This window comes from Polypterus senegalus, chromosome 3 (genome assembly GCF_016835505.1).
Source record: "Polypterus senegalus isolate Bchr_013 chromosome 3, ASM1683550v1, whole genome shotgun sequence".
Lineage (NCBI taxonomy): Eukaryota > Metazoa > Chordata > Cladistia > Polypteriformes > Polypteridae > Polypterus > Polypterus senegalus.
The window spans coordinates 258,845,295-258,865,871 of NC_053156.1; the positions used below are offsets into that span (position 1 = coordinate 258,845,295).

At 36.8% G+C, this 20,577-nt stretch overlaps 1 protein-coding gene across 4 annotated transcripts in view; it reads left to right on the top strand.

The window, feature by feature from the left end:
* The window catches only part of LOC120526083 (protein eva-1 homolog A-like), a 258,671-nt gene that overhangs the window by 226,961 nt on the left and 11,133 nt on the right, over positions 1–20,577 (top strand). For 3 of the 4 annotated variants that reach the window (XM_039748973.1, XM_039748974.1, XM_039748976.1), the window contains one exon: positions 17,002–17,154. In XM_039748973.1, the coding sequence (XP_039604907.1) occupies positions 17,002–17,154 (153 nt within the window). Of the gene's footprint in view, positions 1–16,510; positions 16,565–17,001; positions 17,155–20,577 lie in introns of those variants that run through there. The other variant, XM_039748975.1, reaches the window with a different exon arrangement.

Consider the following 20,577-nt stretch of genomic DNA (forward strand, 5'->3'; position numbering starts at 1 on the left):
GGACCAACACCAGCAGATGACATGGCACCCCAAACCATCACTGACTGTGGAAACTTTACACTGGACCTCAAGCAACGTGGATTCTGTGCCTTTCCTCTCTTCCTCCAGACTCTGGGACCTTGATTTCCAAAGGAAATGCAAAATTTACTTTCATCAGAGAACATAACTTTGGACCACTCAGCAGCAGTCCAGTCCTTTTTGTCTTTAACCCAGGCGAAACGCTTCTGACACTGTCTCTTGTTCAAGAGTGGTTTGACACAAGGAATGCAACAGCTGAAACCCATGTCTTGCATACATCTATACATGGTGGTTCTTGAAGCACCGACTCCAGCTGCAGTCCACTCTTTGTGAATCTCCACCACAGTTTTGAATGGGTTTTGTTTCACAATCCTCTCCAGGGTGCGGTTATCCCTATTGCTTGTACACTTTTTTTTACCACATCTTGTCCTTCCCTTCACCTCTCTATTAATGTGCTTGGACACAGAGCTCTGTGAACAGCCAGCCTCTTTAGCAATGACCTTTTGTGTCTTGCCCTCCTTGTGCAAGGTGTCAATGGTCGTCTTTTGGACAACTGTCAAGTCAGCAGTCTTCCCCATGATTGTGTAGCCTACAGAACTAGACTGAGAGACCATTTAAAGGCTTTTGCAGGTGTTTTGAGTTAATTAGCTGATTAGAGTGTGGCACCAGGTGTCTTCAATATTGAACCTTTTCACAATATTCTAATTTTCTGAGATACTGAATTTGGGACTTTCATTAGTTGTCAGTTATAATCATCAAAATTTAAAGATATAAACATTTGAAATACATGTGTGATGAATGAATCCAATATACAAGTTTCACTTTTTGAATGGAATTACTGAAATATATCAACTTCGTCATGATATTCTAATTTTATGACCGGTACCTGTACATGTATTCTGTCTTGTTCCTACTGACCTTCATTCCTCTCCTCTCTAGAGCATATCTCCACCTCTCCAGGACCTCCTTGACCTGCTCCCTACTTTTACTACAGATCACAATGTCATGCACAAACATAATAGTCTCTGGGGACACCTGTCTAATCTCATCTGTTAACATGTCCATCACCATTTCAAATAAAAAAGGGCTCGGAGCCAATCCTTGATGTAATCCCACCTCCACCTTGAACACATTTGTCACTCCTATGCAGACCTCACCACTGTCACACTTTTCTTGTACATATCCTATACCTCTTTCATACTTCTCTGCCTCTTCCGACTTCCTCATACAGCACCGCAACTCCCCTCTAGGCACCCTGTCATATGATTTCTCCAGGTCCACAAAGACACAATGCAGATTCTTCAATCCTTCTCTATACTTCTCCATCAACACCCTCAGAGCAATGTCACATCTGTGGTGCTCTTTTTCTGGCATGAAACCATACTGCTGCTTACTAATCATCACCTCCCTTCTTAATCTAGCTTTCACTACTCTTTCCCATAACTTCATGCTGTGGCTCATCAATTTTATCTGTCTGTAGTTACTACGTCTCTGCACATTCCCCTTATTCTTAAAAAGTAGTATCAGTATACTTCCTCTGAACTCTTCATGCATCCTGTCACTTTCCAAAATTGCATTAAACGATCTGGTTAAAAACTCTACTGCCATCTCTCCTGAACACCACCATGCTTCCACATGTATGTCATCTGAACAAACAGCATTCCCATTCTTCATCCTTTTTATAGTATTTTCTTCCTCCTTGCTAATCCATTGCACTTCCTGATTCACTATCTCTACATCATCCAACCTTCTCTCTCTCTCATTCTCTTCCATAAAGCTGTCTTCAACCAAGTAGTCTAACAGTGCAGAGCTGTGTAAAACAGTTTGCCATACTGTAATTTATATATGAACTTCAACAACAAATATACACAATGTGACAACGGAGAGTGGTAATGTGCTGCATTTTGATTTATACACAAATGTAAGAACTTCACTGTAATCTGTGACCCTATAAACCATGGGTCTCCATCTCTGGTTGTGGCTTCTAATTGGTTGGAGTTTTATACCCTGACTTAGCTGGTCATCTGTTGACTCACTTCACACCAGTTTGGGTGTCATTTAAGGAGAAAATGAAGCAATTCAGAGGACTGAGCCTTAAAAAACAAGCAAATTAAATTAAGGTAAAAGAGTTAATTAGCAGCAAAAACTGCTCACTAATTAAAGAAAGGGTTATAATGAAAGCCTGAAGCCACAGTAACACTTTGGGACCGAAGTTGGCAACTGCTGTAAACCTATCAAGTTCAAGATTGTGTGGAAGGACCACAGTCTGTCCTGCTAATACAGAAATGCAAGTCATGGTACAGTAATCCAACACAAGGCCTACTTGCACTCACAGTCATACTGGACCAGCTTTGACAAAACCAACCCATTAACCTAACACATATGGGTTTGGGATAGGGGAAAAACTTGGAGACTCTTGAGGAAAAACCCCACATATATGGGGAGAAGGTAAAATCTCCGCGAAGATAATGATCTGGGCTGAGATTTGGATCCGGAGTCATGGGGATGTATTACTTTTTCTGTTTCACCATGCTGTTCACATAAGAATATCACTGGTTGTGGATGGCTTCTCAGTGCAGTATAACATTAAAGAAAACCAACTAACATCAAAATCAACAAGACACAACATGATATGCAATAGGTGCTTATTTCAATGTGCTAATCTTTACATGTGATCAGTTATATTTAACAAAGAAAGAAATCATTTCAGAGTGTCAAAGCATAACAAAGATATCTTTAACAAAGCTGTTTTTACAGAAATGTTAACAATATATTTGAAATTGAACTGATTTATATTTTTAGAACAGATAGCATTTTTGTTGACGCTGTAATAGATGTTCTCATAGTGGTCATTTTTAACTTAGGGCTTTTACAATTTAAGTCATACAGCCAATAGCTGATCAGGCATATATGTCAGTGCTTTGTGAGTTTACATTTCAGTTACTTTACATTCTTGAAAGTTGTACTTTTGAAGATAATACATTTTGTCCAGGATTATTTAACTAGTGGCTGGCTTGTGGTGTGCAAAGTCAGCAATCACAGTGCCAGCAGGTTAAAGATACCCTCAAACCTGGAAACTCACATTAAAATATTTTGAAAACAAAACCTCTTAGTTATTATCTGCAGCCATTTTTCTACTAAGCCCCAACCCCAGAACTACCTCGCCTATATCATCAGTTAAAACTATACTCAGACGGAAAAGTAAAATTTCAAAGCATGGAGCTTTGGCTGATTAACTTGCCTAATGTGTACATGTGGCTATCTAAGTAACAACCTTGACTAGCTTTAATTTAATCTTTTGTCCCTCCATTATGTAGAGCAACTTTCCCAATGCTGATTCTTGCAGCATTTCACGCTGATTAGACCCAGCTCATATGACTTTAATCTCTTTTTTCCTGTTTGGAGATATGGCTCATCAATATGGTCCATGCAAAGCACAAATCACGCAGACACTGATTAATTGGGTAGAGTTCAGCAGGAGGCCAGAGGTCTTCTTCTTCTGACTGTGCTTGACCTTATTGTCCACAAGGAGTCTATTAAGGGACACTTTTTATAAAGGAGAGCAAAATAAAAAAAGTCATCCAGATTAGAAATAGAATATTCTTTGGAATTTGTTCTTGAGTTGAGATTAACAGTAGAGACATTAAGAAATGTGTGGCTTTTGGGACCGCCCAAAAAAGGACTTTGATGCTAACATCATACTGTTTCCTTTTTATAATGTAAAACAAACATGCTTGCTGTTGCCAACAGCTTGTTTACAGAACCGCAGTAAGGGTGATCCAAATCATGAAATTAGAAATCAGGTCTTTTCCCACAAGTTAAACAGGCGACTTTAATTAGAGTTGTGTGGGATGACTGACAATTGCTTTGTTTTTTCACTATGTTATTTTTCTTCTTGTCCTTCTGTAGGATTTTTTTTTTTATTATCCATCTAGAAAAAAATATATATACTGTAAGAACATACATACACCAGGTTTGGAGTAGAATGGTTTGGAAGTTGTCTGTTAAACAGTGTCATTTAGAAAATGTAGGGACTTAAATTTCTTGAACTGCTAGATTTAGTTTCTGAAGAACCCATTTTGGCAGTTCACAAATTGGTTCTTCTAGATTTGCAGCAAATGTATTTCAAACATGCCAGGAAAAAAAATACATATTGAGCTCAGCATTTTTAGTGCGCAGATGGGGGTTCGTCCTATTTCTTCCCAACACAACATCCTACCCCAATACAGCTGTTGAGTTCCATTCAGAGCAATGTCAAGCACATCTTGTTTCTTTTAAATTTTAGCTTAGTACTTCAGCTGGTAGTTTATACATTCAAGTTTTGCTGTGATAGTTCAAGGTATAACAAGGATGTAGCTTCCCAACTTCTTTTTCTCAGCATTTGTTTGGCTCATGTCCACTGCTGAGTATGCTGACCTATAAAGGGTATGACATTCCAAGCCTATGTCTTAAAGCCTGAACTCCAGTAATTTCCATTTAATCAGTATCATCATTCAATAAACAAAGCATTCAGGTACTTCATTCAGTTTGCTTACTCTAACTTTGTTTTGATGTCTGTTTCACTGGTTATTCCAATTTCCTACTACATCCCAAAGGTGCAGTTGTTTAGGTTAATAGGTAACAACAACTTGACAAGGTTAAGTAAGTGATGGTGGGTGTGTATGAGTGTGTTATACAGTGAATGGCATCTAGTTTATTGTCAGTTCCTCTAGCTTATTTTTGGTTTCTAGCATGAGCTGAGAAAATATTCTGGCATCTTGCAACCCTGTTTTGGAATAAGTGGTTTCAGAGAAATGAACAGTTTGTTAGTTAATTAAGTTCAGGGATAGCACAGAGATGTAAATTGGAGGGTATCAAGAACTGGTCCTTTAGAATATTGATGGAGAGGTCTGCTCTTGTTCCTGTTATATATATGATAAGCTGCCTTACAAAGGCAAACCATATTATCAAAAACATCAGCCATCCCATACATTTTTACACTCTCTTATATTCTGGGAAGAGTAACATGAGCATCAGAAATTAGGCATGTAGATTCAGGGACAGCTTTTTATCGATAAGTTATAAGATTACCTAACACCCACTTGTACTGACAAACATCTGATGTTGTATTTAATATAAAGATTGGCATTCAGTGTTAGTCTAATAGAGACATGCAAGTGCAAGTTAGTTTCTCATTGTACTCAACACACATGGCAATAAAGTTCATCTTGAAGTTTAACATGAAAAGCACCATTTTGACAAGACGTAACCAACTGGTATTCTTCCTCTTGAGTATGAGGGCTTTCAATACTAACGAAGAGTGGCATCCCTTCATGAAAGGCAGTTTGGGCACTAGCCCCCATCCCCCAGCAGATTGTCAGCAGTCATCATCAATATCATGAATAACATTGCTTACTTATGTATGGTATGGCTTAGTACTTTGCCCATTGAACATAAATTAAATATTCATGAATATTCATTTGTACTCCTGCTTTTGGTGTTGTGTATTTCATAATGAGATATTTTGTAATACAGTGGTACCTCTGGTCACGACCATAATTCATTCCAAAACACAGGATGCGACCCGAATGTAATTTCCCCATAAGATTGTATGTATATACAATTAATCCGTTCTGGACCATACGAGCTGTATGTAAATACAGTATATATTTTTTAAAGTTTTTTAAGCACAAAAAGTTAATTATACCATAAAATGCACAGTGTAATGGTAAACAAAATGCAAAAACATTAAATAAAACTGAGAAAACCTTGAACAACAGAGAAAACTAACATTGTAAGAGTTACCGCAGAACCGCTCGCTGCAAACACTTTTTTAAAGTTTTAAGCACAGGAGAAAAAAATTAAATGCTACTTCTCTTGCGAAACTCTTCAAATCATCCTCTACTGGCTTTAAAAATTCCTCACCTTCACCACTCGAAGAAGGATTTTTTTTCTGCAAATAGCCATGAATCTTCCTGCCTTTCTGACATATGATTGCCTTGCTTACGCTATCCCCTGCAAGTTGCTTCTTATTCAACCACACTAGCAACAGTTTTCTCACCTCTTCCAGCACTTGAGGCCTCTGCTTGGTTAACACTGTAACTCCTTTTGCAACATCAGCTGCTTTGGTAGGCCCTGTATATGCAAACAAAAGAAAATGGGAAACGGAGAATGGGAAATCATTGGCGCGTACAAACCGGAAGGAAAACTGGCCACCAGTGTTTTTGTTTGCCACCGGAATGTGTGGTCGTGAACAGGTGCAAAATTTTGGCGAACTTTTTCATCGTAACACGATTTGTACGTGTTCAGAAATGTTCATGACCAGAGGTTCTACTGTACTGTCCTTTGGTGGTTGTACTGAATGACAGTATGTTGATAAGACCTTTATTTTGTGTGTTTTTATCATCACCGGTGCTTATAGATTAAATTTGGAATTAGTCATTACTCCTTTTATGGCAGCTTGAGTAGGTGAATTTTGTTTCATTTAAAATCATTTTAACTTTTAAAAGTCAAAGAGAAATTGATCAGCTAACCAACTGCACCTAGTCATCAATGAAAAACAAGAACTAAGGCAGAGAACACAGTGGCAAATAAAAATGAAGGAAGATAAAACTTGAAACCTCTCTAAACTCTCAACTTTACATGGTTTGAACCCTGGTTTGTCACATGGGAAAGCCTGTCCACTTGCTTGCCATTGTAGCACAGTAATCTTGAATTTGTCTTCCATATTTTTCTTTCTGTGTAACCTGGCCTCTCCACACCTAGTTGGATATCTGCCCATTGGTGCCCTAGAGGAGCATTTTTCATGTTTTCTCATGTTACACTCCTCCTGGATGTGCTGTCCTCTTGCACTTCCAGGCAGTGCAGTGCACCTACAGGGTATATCACATCCAGGTAACAGCATTCTTTCTCTAGTGGCATGACAACATGTACCACCCTTTTCTGGTGACTCCCTGCCACCCTTCCCTTGCTACAATTCCCTTGTCCACCAGGCAAGCTATCACAAGTGTCTTACAGGTTATTTTTTTAATTCAGTGTATTGTTACATTTTTTATTATAGAGTTATTGCAGGGCTACCCCACTATGTATCTGCAAAGGAAAACAAAAATAAAAGGTTATTTCCACCCGGAATGGAACAAAAGACACAAGGTTTTGGGAATTTTTAGCCTTCATCAGATGTGCAACTGAAAATGAAAGACCAGGTAACATATATGGATGCAAGAAGGGAATAAAGCCAGGGCAGACAAAGGTGAAAATGTGAGAGTAGGTGTAAAAAAGCTATCATTAGTGAAGGTGAAGGGAGAGACTAAAAAGTTATTCAGGCATTAAGACATGGAGAAGTAAGTTATCTTCCTCTGTTTTTCTTTGGAAAGTGTTTTCCAAAGATCAAAGTAGAGGGAGAAAAAGAGTCAAGAAAAGAATGGAGGTTAAAAGAGTGTAGAAGAAGCAGGAGGAGAAAGAAAGAGAAAACAAGCCGGTGAACAGAGTGGAAACAGGTGGATGGGAATAGAGCCCAAAGGAGGAGCGAGTGGCCATCACTCAGGAGGGGGCTGAGGGTCGCTCCTGTTGAGTGTTTTGGGAGTAGGAGCGACCATCATGTTTGGGGGTATTTTTGCTGGGTGGAGCCACTGGCAGTGGTAGAAGTGCAGAGCGTCTGCGCCAGGTGAAGCCCAGATTGGTAGTGGTTCATGTGGAGCATTGCTTGGTGGTTTCCCACGGATGGCGTGGGATTGGTGGCGGGGGACATGGGCTGGAAGAGATAGGTGTCTGCACCATGCTGATCAATGTCTCTCTGGACTGTGAGATCCAGAAAAGATAACTTGGAGAGGCATCCGTTTTAAAGGAAGACACCAGGGCTTGTGGTTTTAAAATGAGTTTCCTACACAGATTTCTCTATTTATTCATTTTTAACCTCCACATGACCCCTTTTTTATGGATTATTTATTGACAGTTTTGAGCACTGCACTTTGGAACATTTTGATTTTGATTTGTTTTAATAAAAGCACATGCACTTTTCACCATCCTTTTGCTTGGTGTGTTTTGACCTCTTCTACCAAGCTCATCTCAGTTATGGTAGTGACGTTGTCAGGTTCAAGAGGGTCCCAGTCCCAGGATATAAGAAGGAGTAATCAGCTGACCCACACTGCCACAAAGCCCTGTGAAAGAACACAAAGAAAGATCAGTGTGGCTATGATCAAGGTGTGTGAGGTGGTCTACAAAAGGCTTTGTTATGCTTTTGGTTTTAACAGCTTGAACATGCTCCTTGACATAGTTAGCAAGTCATCTCCCTGTTTAACTTAAGCAGATGGCTGGACACTTCCTACCAGACATGCAGTAAATAAGATTTTTAGACTGGCAAGTTGGAACATTTTGCGTGATGACCTGTGGGAGAGAAAATATGTTAGGGTGAAATAGGTGAACCATTAAGATGCGGGTTTCATCATTGGGGTTCCTCTTAGAGTTGATGTAACAATGTCTACTCCTGGCTCAATTGAGGACCATATCTGCAATATGAGAGGGCTATTATCAATCAATGAAGACACTCATCATTCTGAGTTTTGTTTACACAAATCTGTGAAAGAGGTAGAGTGTTTTTAAAATGCCATATAGTATAAACCAAATGTAGTGGCGTCTTTTCCAGGTTCCCAAAATCGAGCAGCTACTGAGTTGGTAAGGTAGGATCCAGCGTGAGTCAAACTCTTAACAAAAGAAAATCCTTGGTCTAATTAAGTTCATTTTAAAAAAAATTTAATGAAAATTTAAAAAGAACAAATCACAAAAATTAAAAATGATTACATAAAAGGCAAAAAGGGAAAATGGTTTCTTCTTTCTTTCATTGCAATCTTAACTTTCTCATGTTAAACTTCAGTTACTTTCTACATTTAAAAGTTGTGTTGCTTTTTTATAGCAAACTTACATAGACTTCACTTGAATATGTTCAGTACGTTCAGTTCAGTACAGTGTGAAATGGTTTGTCCTCCATGCCCAAGGCAGATCATGGACTGAACTAGTTTCTAGTCAGAATGACAAGAAATAGAATATTCCATTTACAATGGAGTTTGTAGGGGTTATAATAGAACCTTACATGGACTATGAACTAATATATAGAGAAACATTTTAAGTAACATAATTAGTAAAATACCTCTATCAGTTTAACACAAACTAACAAATGTGTATTACAGTAATACTCTGTACAAGCAACATTATTCAAAATGGAAATAAGAAATTAGCCAGAAGTTGTCCTATCTCATTACATTTTGTAACAGTTTAGTAAGCTGTTCTGTCAGTTCAGAGCTCCAAAAGTTACCATCAGCTCAAGACTGAAGAGCAATGTACTTAAGAGCTCTTTTATTCTTAGTACCATTAACATTTAGAAAGTGCCTATAGGTGGCAGATAGACGCTCATGAACTCAAAATTATTACAATATATTATTAAAATATTCTTGGTATCATTCTTGGCATCTTTCTTTCTTGGCATATGTTACTGTAAGGCTGGAAAAATGTTGCATAAGCGGTGATAAAAAAATTAAGCCTGCTGTGTTCAGAGAATACTGCAGACCTCCCTATTACATGTGACAACTCTGGAAACTTGTGACTTGTAATGCCATAAAGATAATTCAAACTGCATTTAAAATTTAAAATCACAGCTCTATATTGGCATCAAAGCGCAAACTAGAATAACCTCATAGTGTTTTGAATCTGGATAATTGTCTACTGACAACAAGAAATAAAAATAACAGATTACTTTTACTCACTCAAACATAGGCAGATAGATATAACTTTATTACTGTTCTTTCTCTCCACCATATTCTCAACTAGAACTACTCAGGATGTGGTTTGGGCCCTTTATTCTGTCACCTCACAACTTAATTATATCATATAATGTTTAACTTTTAATTGATTTTTTCCCCAATTACTCAATGTTTTTCTTATCATGATTGTGCACACCTTGCCACAGAAAGCATCTAATGCGAAGCGTTTATTAGTGTTGGTTTTGACGAAGAAAGGAGAACCGGACTATAGCAAAGTCTGCCACAGATCTGACCTGCTCAGAGACATCAATATGTCTGAGGAGACAAAAATTACAGTATTAAGTGTGTTTTTGCAACACATGTTGGATTCCTTGATAAGGCCATTTATCCATTGCTTTCAACCAAGTGTATTTCACTACAAGGCCATTTAGAGTAGAGATTCAAGAATTTATTTTGAGGAAACATTAGCTCCTGTTCAGGATCATTAAGAGCCAGACACGTGTAGGCTCCAATTCTTGTACTTGATTATTATTTGTCTGGAGTCTGCAAGGTCTGCCCACATCAGTGTAGGGTTTTTGTCTGAGTACTCCAGTTTTCGTTGCATGCTCCAAACTTAACATAATCAGTATGGCTCTCTGTTTGTGCGTATGTGAGTACAATGGAGTTTTACAGTGTTATCTTATGTTACAATAGCAGCTGATTGCCTGTGACCATTATTGAAGCAGGAAATACCAAGATAGAAAGATTATTTTTAATTTATGTTTAACAATTTATTTCAGAATATTTATATACACTGTTTTGAGTGGCACGGAAGCGCAGTGGTAGAGCTGCTGCCTTGCAGTAAGGAGATCTGGGTTCAAACTCCCTGAGTGGGTTTCCTCTGGGTGCTCCGGTTTCCTCCCACAGTCCAAAGACATGCACGTTAGGTGCATTGGCGATCCTAAATTGTGCTTGGTGTGTGCCCTGCAGTGGGCTGGTGCCCTGCCTGGAATTTGTTCCTGCCTTACGCCCTTTGTTGGCTGGGATTGGCTCCAGCAGACCCCCGTGACCCTGTGTTAGGATATAGCGGGTTGGACAATGACTGACTGACTGATTGTTTTTGATATGTTCTAAGGAACAACCCAATTGTAAGCAAAAATGCTCTGTGAACCCTTCTTAAAAATTATTTCTTTTAAGGCTATGGTTTTCTGATATCTTTTTTCAGCTGTTGATTGATACTCCACAGGTCATCTTGGTGCCTTTGGATAGTGAATAATTCTTTTTACTCAATTTAGAACACTGAGTTCTGGATGTCACAGGTTATATAGACGTCTTGTCTTGCTGATTCATGAACCATAAACATAGTTCAAGTCGAGCCTCATGAAAGGGTTACCATTTATCTTGCAGCATCATCTGCCAACAAAGATCATGTAGTGTCAAGTGTGGGCAGTACTTGAGTTATATGTGTCCCCAATTTAACTGAATAAAAAGGAAACTCATTAAACATGTTTTAATGATTAAAGGTTGACAGCATAAAGGAGGAACTAAACTGATACAAGGCTCCCTTGGGAACATGTCATCAGTGGGTTTTCAGAGTCCTTTGTAATGCATCCCTGGCTGTAGTGATCTTTCCTTTAAAATGGGGATGCATTCCTCATTAAGGCTAACTACAAGCAGTTATGGAGATGTGCACAACACACAATATGAACCTTTCTTTTGGCTTTTGAGAATTTGTTTCAAAAGGACAGGTACTAGTACATATAGTAGAGAATGTTTCCATTCATTCTGTATTATTAAATTAAAAAATACTATGCATCAGTGAGTTGTAAAATGTTCAGTTGTTTTTTTGTATCATTAACAGTAGTGAGAACAGAAATGTGCAGCAGGCCATCTGGTTTTATGTTTAACCTAAAGAAGCTCCTACTAAACTTTTTTGAGCAGTGTGTTACGCAATAGCAACAAATGTAGAAATATAGCTGTCGTCTATGGGTACGTTAGCTGAATGATTTAAATAAATCTTTTAAATCCTAATGGAATGAATGGAGTGAAGTCAAGCATTCCTTTCACTTACTTGAAACAGGAGACCTCATTCAAGAAAGCCAATGTTTAATCCAGATTTTAAAAGACTGCTTCATTTAGTTTGATTACACCTAATTTGTAGCCTTAGAAGGCATTTGGAGTCCAACTAAAAAGTTTCTGTTATAAGGATGTTGCATATAATATATTCTTTAGTTTTTGTTAGATTTTTGGTTATGCAAGAACGTTTAAAACATTCTAAAACGTGCTGTATATTAATTTAATTCATTAACTGTAACCAGCTTGTCATTCAGAAAGTTGCAGTTCAGTGGAGCCTTTCTTGGCAGACATTTGACTCTTGGCAGAGCTACAGCCTAAGTAGGAGGTTGGTCAGTCAGAAAATATATGATCAACCTTAAGGCAATTTACTGAGGCTAAATTAAACATCAGTGGGAGGAAACCATTTTCCCAGGGACACCCATGGACGAACAAGACTAACATACAAATGCTACAGCAGTCGACCACAAAAGTCAAAACTTGTAGCTCCTGTTTTCAATATTACACCAGCTGCTACCCACTTCAGCCTTTTTGTTTACATTCCAAAACTCGAGGCTTTCCTTCAGTCATATTAAATAACAGTAAGTCTTTATTTTACATGGCACCTTTTCGTTGACAATACAGTACATTTTTCATTTGCACATTGGAATGTGTGATTTGTTAGCATTACATAGTGCAGGGTGCCCAGGATACAAACCTGAGACCTAATATCACTGTTTTAGAACTAGTCTATACCAAAATGAATACTTTTGATATAATACTTCATATATAAACATATATGTTGTGTAAGATCGTCATTTAAGAAAATATTATGAATACTTCAAAATATCTGATTTTTCACATTTTGAAATATACCAAACTGAGTTTGTTTTCTATTTTTGCCAGGAAGAATACACAAAGAAAATGTATCCTCTTCATTGTTAGGCACCAGCTCAGTGATATTTGAGAAGCCCCCTTGATGTAGAGCTGCTAATTGCCATCAGGCCTTTGGCAGCACCATTTGACATTGCAAATACACCATTAACTCTCAGAACATCTATTGTTAATCCTTTAGTTGGACAGGATCTACTCTGGCAAGACATACAAGAGTTCTGGGAGATATGTGTTATGGTAACCTGCTCTTTGAAGTGTTACATAGGTTTCACAGTTAGCATAACAGCTGAGCTACCATGAGCCTGTAAGTAGATGTGGTATTTACAACTAAATACATTCAAATATATTTTAATTTTTAAGATTTATACAGCAAAATACTGTACAAAGCTTTAGGTAATCCAATAAAATTATTTTGAAAGCTAGCTACATGGGCAGTAATGTACATGTTTATTTACCTGTGGAGACACTGTAAAATATCAGAATAAACACTTATGCAGAATAAAGAAGCACCAAGAATGACTTTTTTGAAACAAACCAGTACTTTGTGTGCCCTCCTTAAGAATGCCAAATTAAAGCAGTTCACTTTGGTACACTGCCGTATAATATTTTACTCAAAGTTTCTTGCAAGACTTGTCATAAATCTTCTTTTGACCATGGCTGCTTTTTGTACTTTTCACTGTCCAAGTGATTTCACACACTTTCAGTTATGTTGTGGTGGTCATTCTAATGTTGTGTGTTCCATCTGCAGATGCCCATTCCAAGTAAGTCTTAATTGTGTTTACAGTGGGTTTTGGGGTTGTTATTGTGCTAAAACATTTTTTTCCAAACTGTTGTTTTCCTAAAGGTGCAGCATGATATATTAAAATGCTTATTTCTCTGATTCTCATTCTTTTCATACACTGTGACCATTTTGGATGAAATGCATCCTAAGACTTTAACGAAGCTGCCCCAGTTGACTACAGACAGGCATCAATGTACTTCATACCAGTTTTTCTTCTGACATACTGACATTTTTATGAAGCAAACATTTCTGGATTCAACTCATTGCTTCATAAAACTTTCTTCCACTGGTAGTCACTTGGTCCATTATTATATTTTGTTTACTGCAGTCTCTTTTACTTGTTGCATTTCTGCAAGAATTGTTTATTGGCTACAACTTGTCCTACAATACATTTCTTTTAGCATTCATCTTCGTGTGACTAAAGTGTATACTTTGGTGCTAAATCCTGATCAGACACTTCACCGGTTTATTTCTGTCCTCTAAGAAAGTGACCTTTAATAGCGTTCATCAAATGTAGACAATTTTTTATGCCTTTCACTACATTTTCTATTCTTATATTGGCCACTGTCTTCAAATTTAATAATGATAGTGTGAATGACACATCTTTAAAATCAGGTTTGGTTTCCTATTGCTTGTTGACTTAAGCCTTGTGGATACAAAATACGTCAGCTTAGCCATTTCCAAATCTTTCCTTATGTCATCTTAGTAATTGTGGTAACTATTTAATACACCCATTTGTTAAGTTGCGCCACTAGCACATCTGCTTCATTGGATCACTAACTCATTAGAAAAGTGTGCTCTTGGTGGAAATTGACAAACATTTGGAATGACTTTGTTGCTTTAAGGAAAGGTTTGTGAGGCAAATCTGTGTTGTTCTAGCCTTCACTTTAATGCCACTTTTGGGAAACACAAGAAATTCTTTTTTTATGGTGTGAATTTTAATTGGTATTTATTGTAGTGTTGAACTGTTGAGCAAATAATCAATTCAGTTTATTTTTGTCATGGGCTCTTCAATGAGTGCAGACCACAGATAAACCTTACTGCCAGGATAACTAGCTGGCTAACACTTTTGCATTATGTAAATTTGTCTATATGTGTGTATAAATATACTGTATGTGTATATATATATATGTATATATATATATATATATATATATATATATATATATATATATATATATATATATATATATATATATATATATATATTTAAGCCTGTGAATTTACAGTGGGTACAGAATTTATTCAGACCCCCTTCAATTTTTCACTCTTTGTTATATTTTAGCCATTTGCTAAAATCATTTAAATTGATTTTTCCCTCATTAATGTACACACAGCACCCCATATTGACAGATAAAAAAAAGAATTTTTGAAATTGTTGCAGATTTATTAAAAAAGAAAAACTGAAATATCACATGGTCCTAAGTATTCAGACCCTTTGCTCAGTATTTAGTAGAAGCACCCTTTTGAGCTAATACAGCCATGAGTCTTCTTGGGAAAGATGCAACAAGTTTTTCACACCTGGATTTGGGTATCCTCTGCCATTCCTCCTTTCAGATCCTCTCTAGTTCTGTCACGTTGGATGGTAAACGTTGGTGGACAGCCATTTTTTTTTTACCCCAAGTACAGGGATATCCTGGACAAAAACCTTCTCCAGAGTGCTAAGGACCTCAGACTGGGCTGAAGGTTTACCTTACAACAAGACAATGACCCTAAGCACACAGCTAAAATAACGAAGGAGTGGCTTCACAACAACTCTGTGACTGTTCTTGAATGGCCCAGCCAGAGCCCTGACTTAAACCCAATTGAGCATCTCTGGAGAGACCTAAAAATGGCTGTCCACCAACGTTTACCATCCAACGTGACAGAACTAGAGAGGATCTGCAAGGAGGAATGGCAGAGGATACCCAAATCCAGGTGTGAAAAACTTGTTGCATCTTTCCCAAGAAGACTCATGGCTGTATTAGCTCAAAAGGGTGCTTCTACTAAATACTGAGCAAAGGGTCTGAATACTTAGGACCATGTGATATTTCAGTTTTTCTTTTTTAATAAATCTGCAACAATTTCAAAAATTCTTTTTTTTGTCTGTCAATATGGGGTGCTGTGTGTTCATTAATGAGGGAAAAAATTAATTTAAATGATTTTAGCAAATGGCTGCAATATAACAAAGAGTGAAAAATTGAAGGGGGTCTGAATACTTTCCGTACCCACTGTACATATAGCAGAACTTGCTGTGCCAGGAAAAATACCCACTTGCTTGATTTTCTCTGTTATTGCACACTTTTGACACTGAATGTGTTCATGTCTTCAGCCAAATGTAATATTGTCATTTATTGAATGAACAAAGTTATATAACACCAACTAAACACTGTATGAAAAAGTAATAGCTAACTGGTTAAATCATCCCAAATAAAGCGATAACAACACATCAGAGGTTAATTACAGAACAGAATTATTTTATATTTATGGTGATGTTTATGTATATTAGCTGTGCAACCTGTGTAAGATGGGTTGAAATCTAAGTAATTAAAGTAGTCCTCGGCGGCTGCATTTGCAGTGCACCATGCAATGAACACGTCTATGTTATATGTCATTTGGTATAGGATTCATAAAAGAAGTGTTAATGTTTCTGATGGGCCATCTATGGTAATGACAGAGACATAGCAATTGGACAGACACATGCTGTAGACACATCTTTTTATTAAGGTTGTAGTTTTGGAAGCATTTTAATGTTGCTTTTATACATCAAATAGTTTGATAAATCAGATGCTTCTGAAAGCGTGACATTCTAATCAGAAGTATAAAAATGAGAACTGGGGTTTTGTTAAAAAATAGGAACAATATTGTTAGCAGAAGTCATCATTTCTCTTCGCATTGTATTTGTGGCCTCCACCAATCAGATTGTTTTGACCTGCTTTGGAAATTTAAGGTGCTTTTCACAACAGCTGAGTTCAGGGAATGTTCAGTTATTCAAGATGACAGTGGAACAATGCTAGTATTCTACTTTTCTTAAGTGACTAATTTGTGCAGCGACTGCCAACAGGTTCAGATTTTGTTTTAATCGTTTATCATAAGGAAGGAAGTAAAGGTGGAGAGGTCACATGTTTAGGTATCTATCTATCTATCTATCTATCTATCTATCTATCTATCTATCTATCTATCTATCTATCTATCTATCTATCTATCTATCGGTCTATTTTTATTGATTTATTTATTGGATGCCTTTATACAGGGTGAATTATGATACACATATTGTGAGTGATTTCAAAGTAAAACCTTAATAAGCAATAGGGAACAAAAGTTAAAGTAGAGCACAAGAACTGTAGTACTTTACTTCTGCTGCATAACTGCATACTGTTATAAAGTTCTGAGAAGACATTATATGTAATTTAATAAAATAAGTAACGTAATAATTTTGCAAACTATGCAGAGAGCAAAGTATTACATAACAGATTGTCTATTAATAATTATCTCCTGTTCTTTTTAGTTGCTCTGAGATTCAATTAAAGCAAACTTTATTTTTGTTTTTTCTTTGCGTTCTTTTAGTACCAAAGAAGCTTCTGGAGGAAGTGCAACCAAGACCAACAAACTATCAAAGCTTGAACCTTCCTCAGCACCCCAGATCCTTTAATCCAAACATTATAGGAGACGGGGTGCTGTCAGATGTGCCTACTCGTATAACTTCAGAGAGGCTGCCAGGTAATTTTACTTTTTCTTTCTTTGTTTCTTTCACATATAAAATGTGAAATTAAGAATGAATTATGAACTGGTTCCCCATCATGCCTAAGGATAAGGTCTAGCAGTGCCACAACCTGAACCTGATTAAATTGATTGAGAATGTTATAGCTGTGAGGTGATTTTTGTGCCTTTTTCTCTCTTTTAAAATCTTATTAAACAGCAAATGAACTTTAAACTTTAAAACATATTTAAACACTAAAGATGTTCTGTTAGTCAATAGCTCATGTTCTATTGTTAAATATATTTAAATATTTTATTGTAATACTGAGTTTTGATGTGCTTATTCTGTCAATAAGCTTAGTTACTTTTTAATTGGATTAGAAAGATTTCCATGCCCATCGTATTATACATTGGTTACCACTTTAAAGCCACCATCAAATGCCAAGTGCCAACACAATCCTTTAATACTGCGTCACATAAAAAAAACACAAATATATTTTTTGGCTTCATTTACTTTTCTTAATGTGAGGTCTAGCAGAAATGGCTAGCTTGCATTTTGACTGATTATGTTTTTGAAGGCCAGATTAATTTTATTTATATTTGAGCATTATCATATAAGCACAAAATCTTTCTTGCAAGTGTTGATTGTGTTTCAGGCCTGTTCTATATCTGATGACCTTTTTATGTTATGAGAAGTGCAGCAATAAATCATAGGAGAATTAGTATATGTGAATAGCTAGTGTCAGTAGTTTTTGAAATATTATTAGAAATATGTATATATGTGTTAAAATAGTATGCTGAACATATAAAAAAGTATGGAATATTGCACAACATATACACATATTTCTAATAATATTTCTAAAAATACTGACACTAGCTATTCACATATATTAATTCTCCTAATACACTAAATTATATACTAGTACATTAATATATAATCTAATCAAATCTAATATAATATAATATGTATTAAATGTAATCATCAGGGTATGCTGGCTGAGATATACAATAATATTATTCAAATATGACAGTGCAACATCCTTTGAATGTACTAATTCAAAGAAAATCCATAAAATGATGTTAAAGTAGAAATCTGCAAGCATCTTCAAAAAGCACCAGCAATGCAGCTTCAGAAAACAAGAATCATCTCACATAGAATAAATCTGATATGTAAGAAAACTGTACGATACTGTATTTAGAAGTACATGTAAGTAAAAGCGTATGGCAAGCATCCTCAACTCTTGTTGCAATCATTTAATTAATTTAATGCCACTATTTTTGTTATTAAACTTTTATTTAATATGACGGCTATCTGTGTGCTGTCCAAAGTTAATATGTGACAGTTACTTTTGTCAGAAATTTAGAAAGACCTTACCATGATGTTTACTGCATGTTTCCTTTAAATTCACTTACTTGTCAAGAATTTAAAGTTCTTTATTTCTTCTTTCTTTTAAGCAGAAAGTCACAAATAAGGTGGAATTCAGCTTTCTAAATAGCAGGAATAGTGGTGCTTCCATGTGTATGTGTGTTTGTTATTAAATGACTGCTTCTAATAAACAATTTTAAACCAAAACAAAGCTGAAGCACTGAGAATGTCACAAGACCATTTTGCTGACTTTGCCAGAGAGTTAAGATACAGTCTGGAAGGAATTTCTGACACAACTCAGTAACAGTTCAGAATATCTAGTTAAAAGGTCCATCCATAAAACAAAGGCAAAATACACAAATTAGCTGTACAGTATTTAAGTTTAACTACATACATATTTATTTTCTTTACTCACTTTATCTGTTTGAATACAGTGATAGCACTGCTGCCTCGCATTAAGGAGACCTGGGTTCGCTTTCCGGGTCCTCCCTGCATGGAGTTTGCATGTTCTCCCTTTGTCTGTGTGGGTTTCCTCCTGGTGCTTCAGTTTCCTCCCACAAAGACATGCAGGTTAGGTGCATTGGCGATTCTAAATTGTCCCTAGTGTGTGCTTGGTGTGTGTGTGTGTGTGTGTGTGCCCTGCAGTGGGCTGGCGCCCTGCCTGGGATTTGTTCCTGCCTTGCGCCCTCTGCTGGCTGAGATTGGCTCCAGCAGACCCACATGACCCTGTGTTATGATATAGTGGGTTGGATAATGGATGGATGTTTGAATATGCAGATATTTATATTTCAAACCTTTATAAAGATTCATGTGCTCTTTTCTCTTTGTCTTACTTTCAATAATGCAACTCTGACATTGCAGCACCATCGACTTCACCTCTTTTTCTAGAAAAGTGCATCCATTGAGAAGTTTCAAAGCTGGTAGCATTTGCCTTCAAGTTTACTTCTTTGCTTTATGTTTATTACTTACATTGCCATCACTTGTCTGTTGCCTTCTATATTTTCTGTAGCATCAGTGCTAAATTGTACTTTTCAACTTATGATGGACTGGCACCCTGACCAGGAATTGTTCCTGTCTTCAAACTGGTGCTTGCTTGCATAAGTGGGTTTAGGAAATGGATGGATCGATTACAATGGTGGCGGGTGGTATTGCCCCTATTGTGTGACTTGATTGTGTGCTGTGTGAGCACAGCGCTCAGCAGTCCTTTGCATGTTTCTGAGGTGTGTGATGTTCTAAAAGGGGCAGGTCTCTGACTGGTGAGTTGTCAGTTTTCATGATCTTTTCTGAGAACTGCTCAATGGCATCTTTGTGATGTTAATTGCTGTGCTTTTCCAGTACTATTTATCATATTTGTTACTGCTGCTTATCTTTTGCGTTTATCTTGCATTATATGTTTCTTTTGTTCTTCTATTTTGTGTCCTGATCTTTTGTATGTGATGGTTATCTGCTTCTTTGAGCAATTTAATGTGAGGTCTGGCTCTAGCTCTGTGAACGCTGTTCATTGGGTACCCATTAGTTTTTTCCATTGTGAGTCAGGGCTTGCTGCTCCTGAACATCTAGTGTGAAAACAAAGAAATATTATTTATTAATAATAAAAATGTAAATGTTTCAAATGGATACATCAGCCTTTATAAACAAGTAGCAGGGCCTGCCTATACTGAAATTACATGCAACCACCAACAAACAATGCTTGGCAAATGCAGTAATGTATTTTAAAAATTAGATCACCAAATGCATGTTTCTTTTTTTTTTTAGTAAATGTCAGACATTAATCATTTTTCACACTGAGATGGTTGCAAGACAACAGAAGAATTCAAATAAAAGTAAAACAAAACAAAATGAGTGCAGCATTGTTGGTGCATAGCCTCTTAAAAGCACCATAAAACTAACAGGTTGTCTGCACCTTCCTATTCATGACCACCTACAACCTTCACCAGACCAATCTGGGTGAATGCAGCATGGCCTCCTAAAAATATATTTCCATATGCTTTATTGTACTTGATGGATTAGATCATTTGCTATGTATTGATTTTCAGCCAGTGAATTTCTGCTGCTTATTTTTAAGTTCTCCCATATTC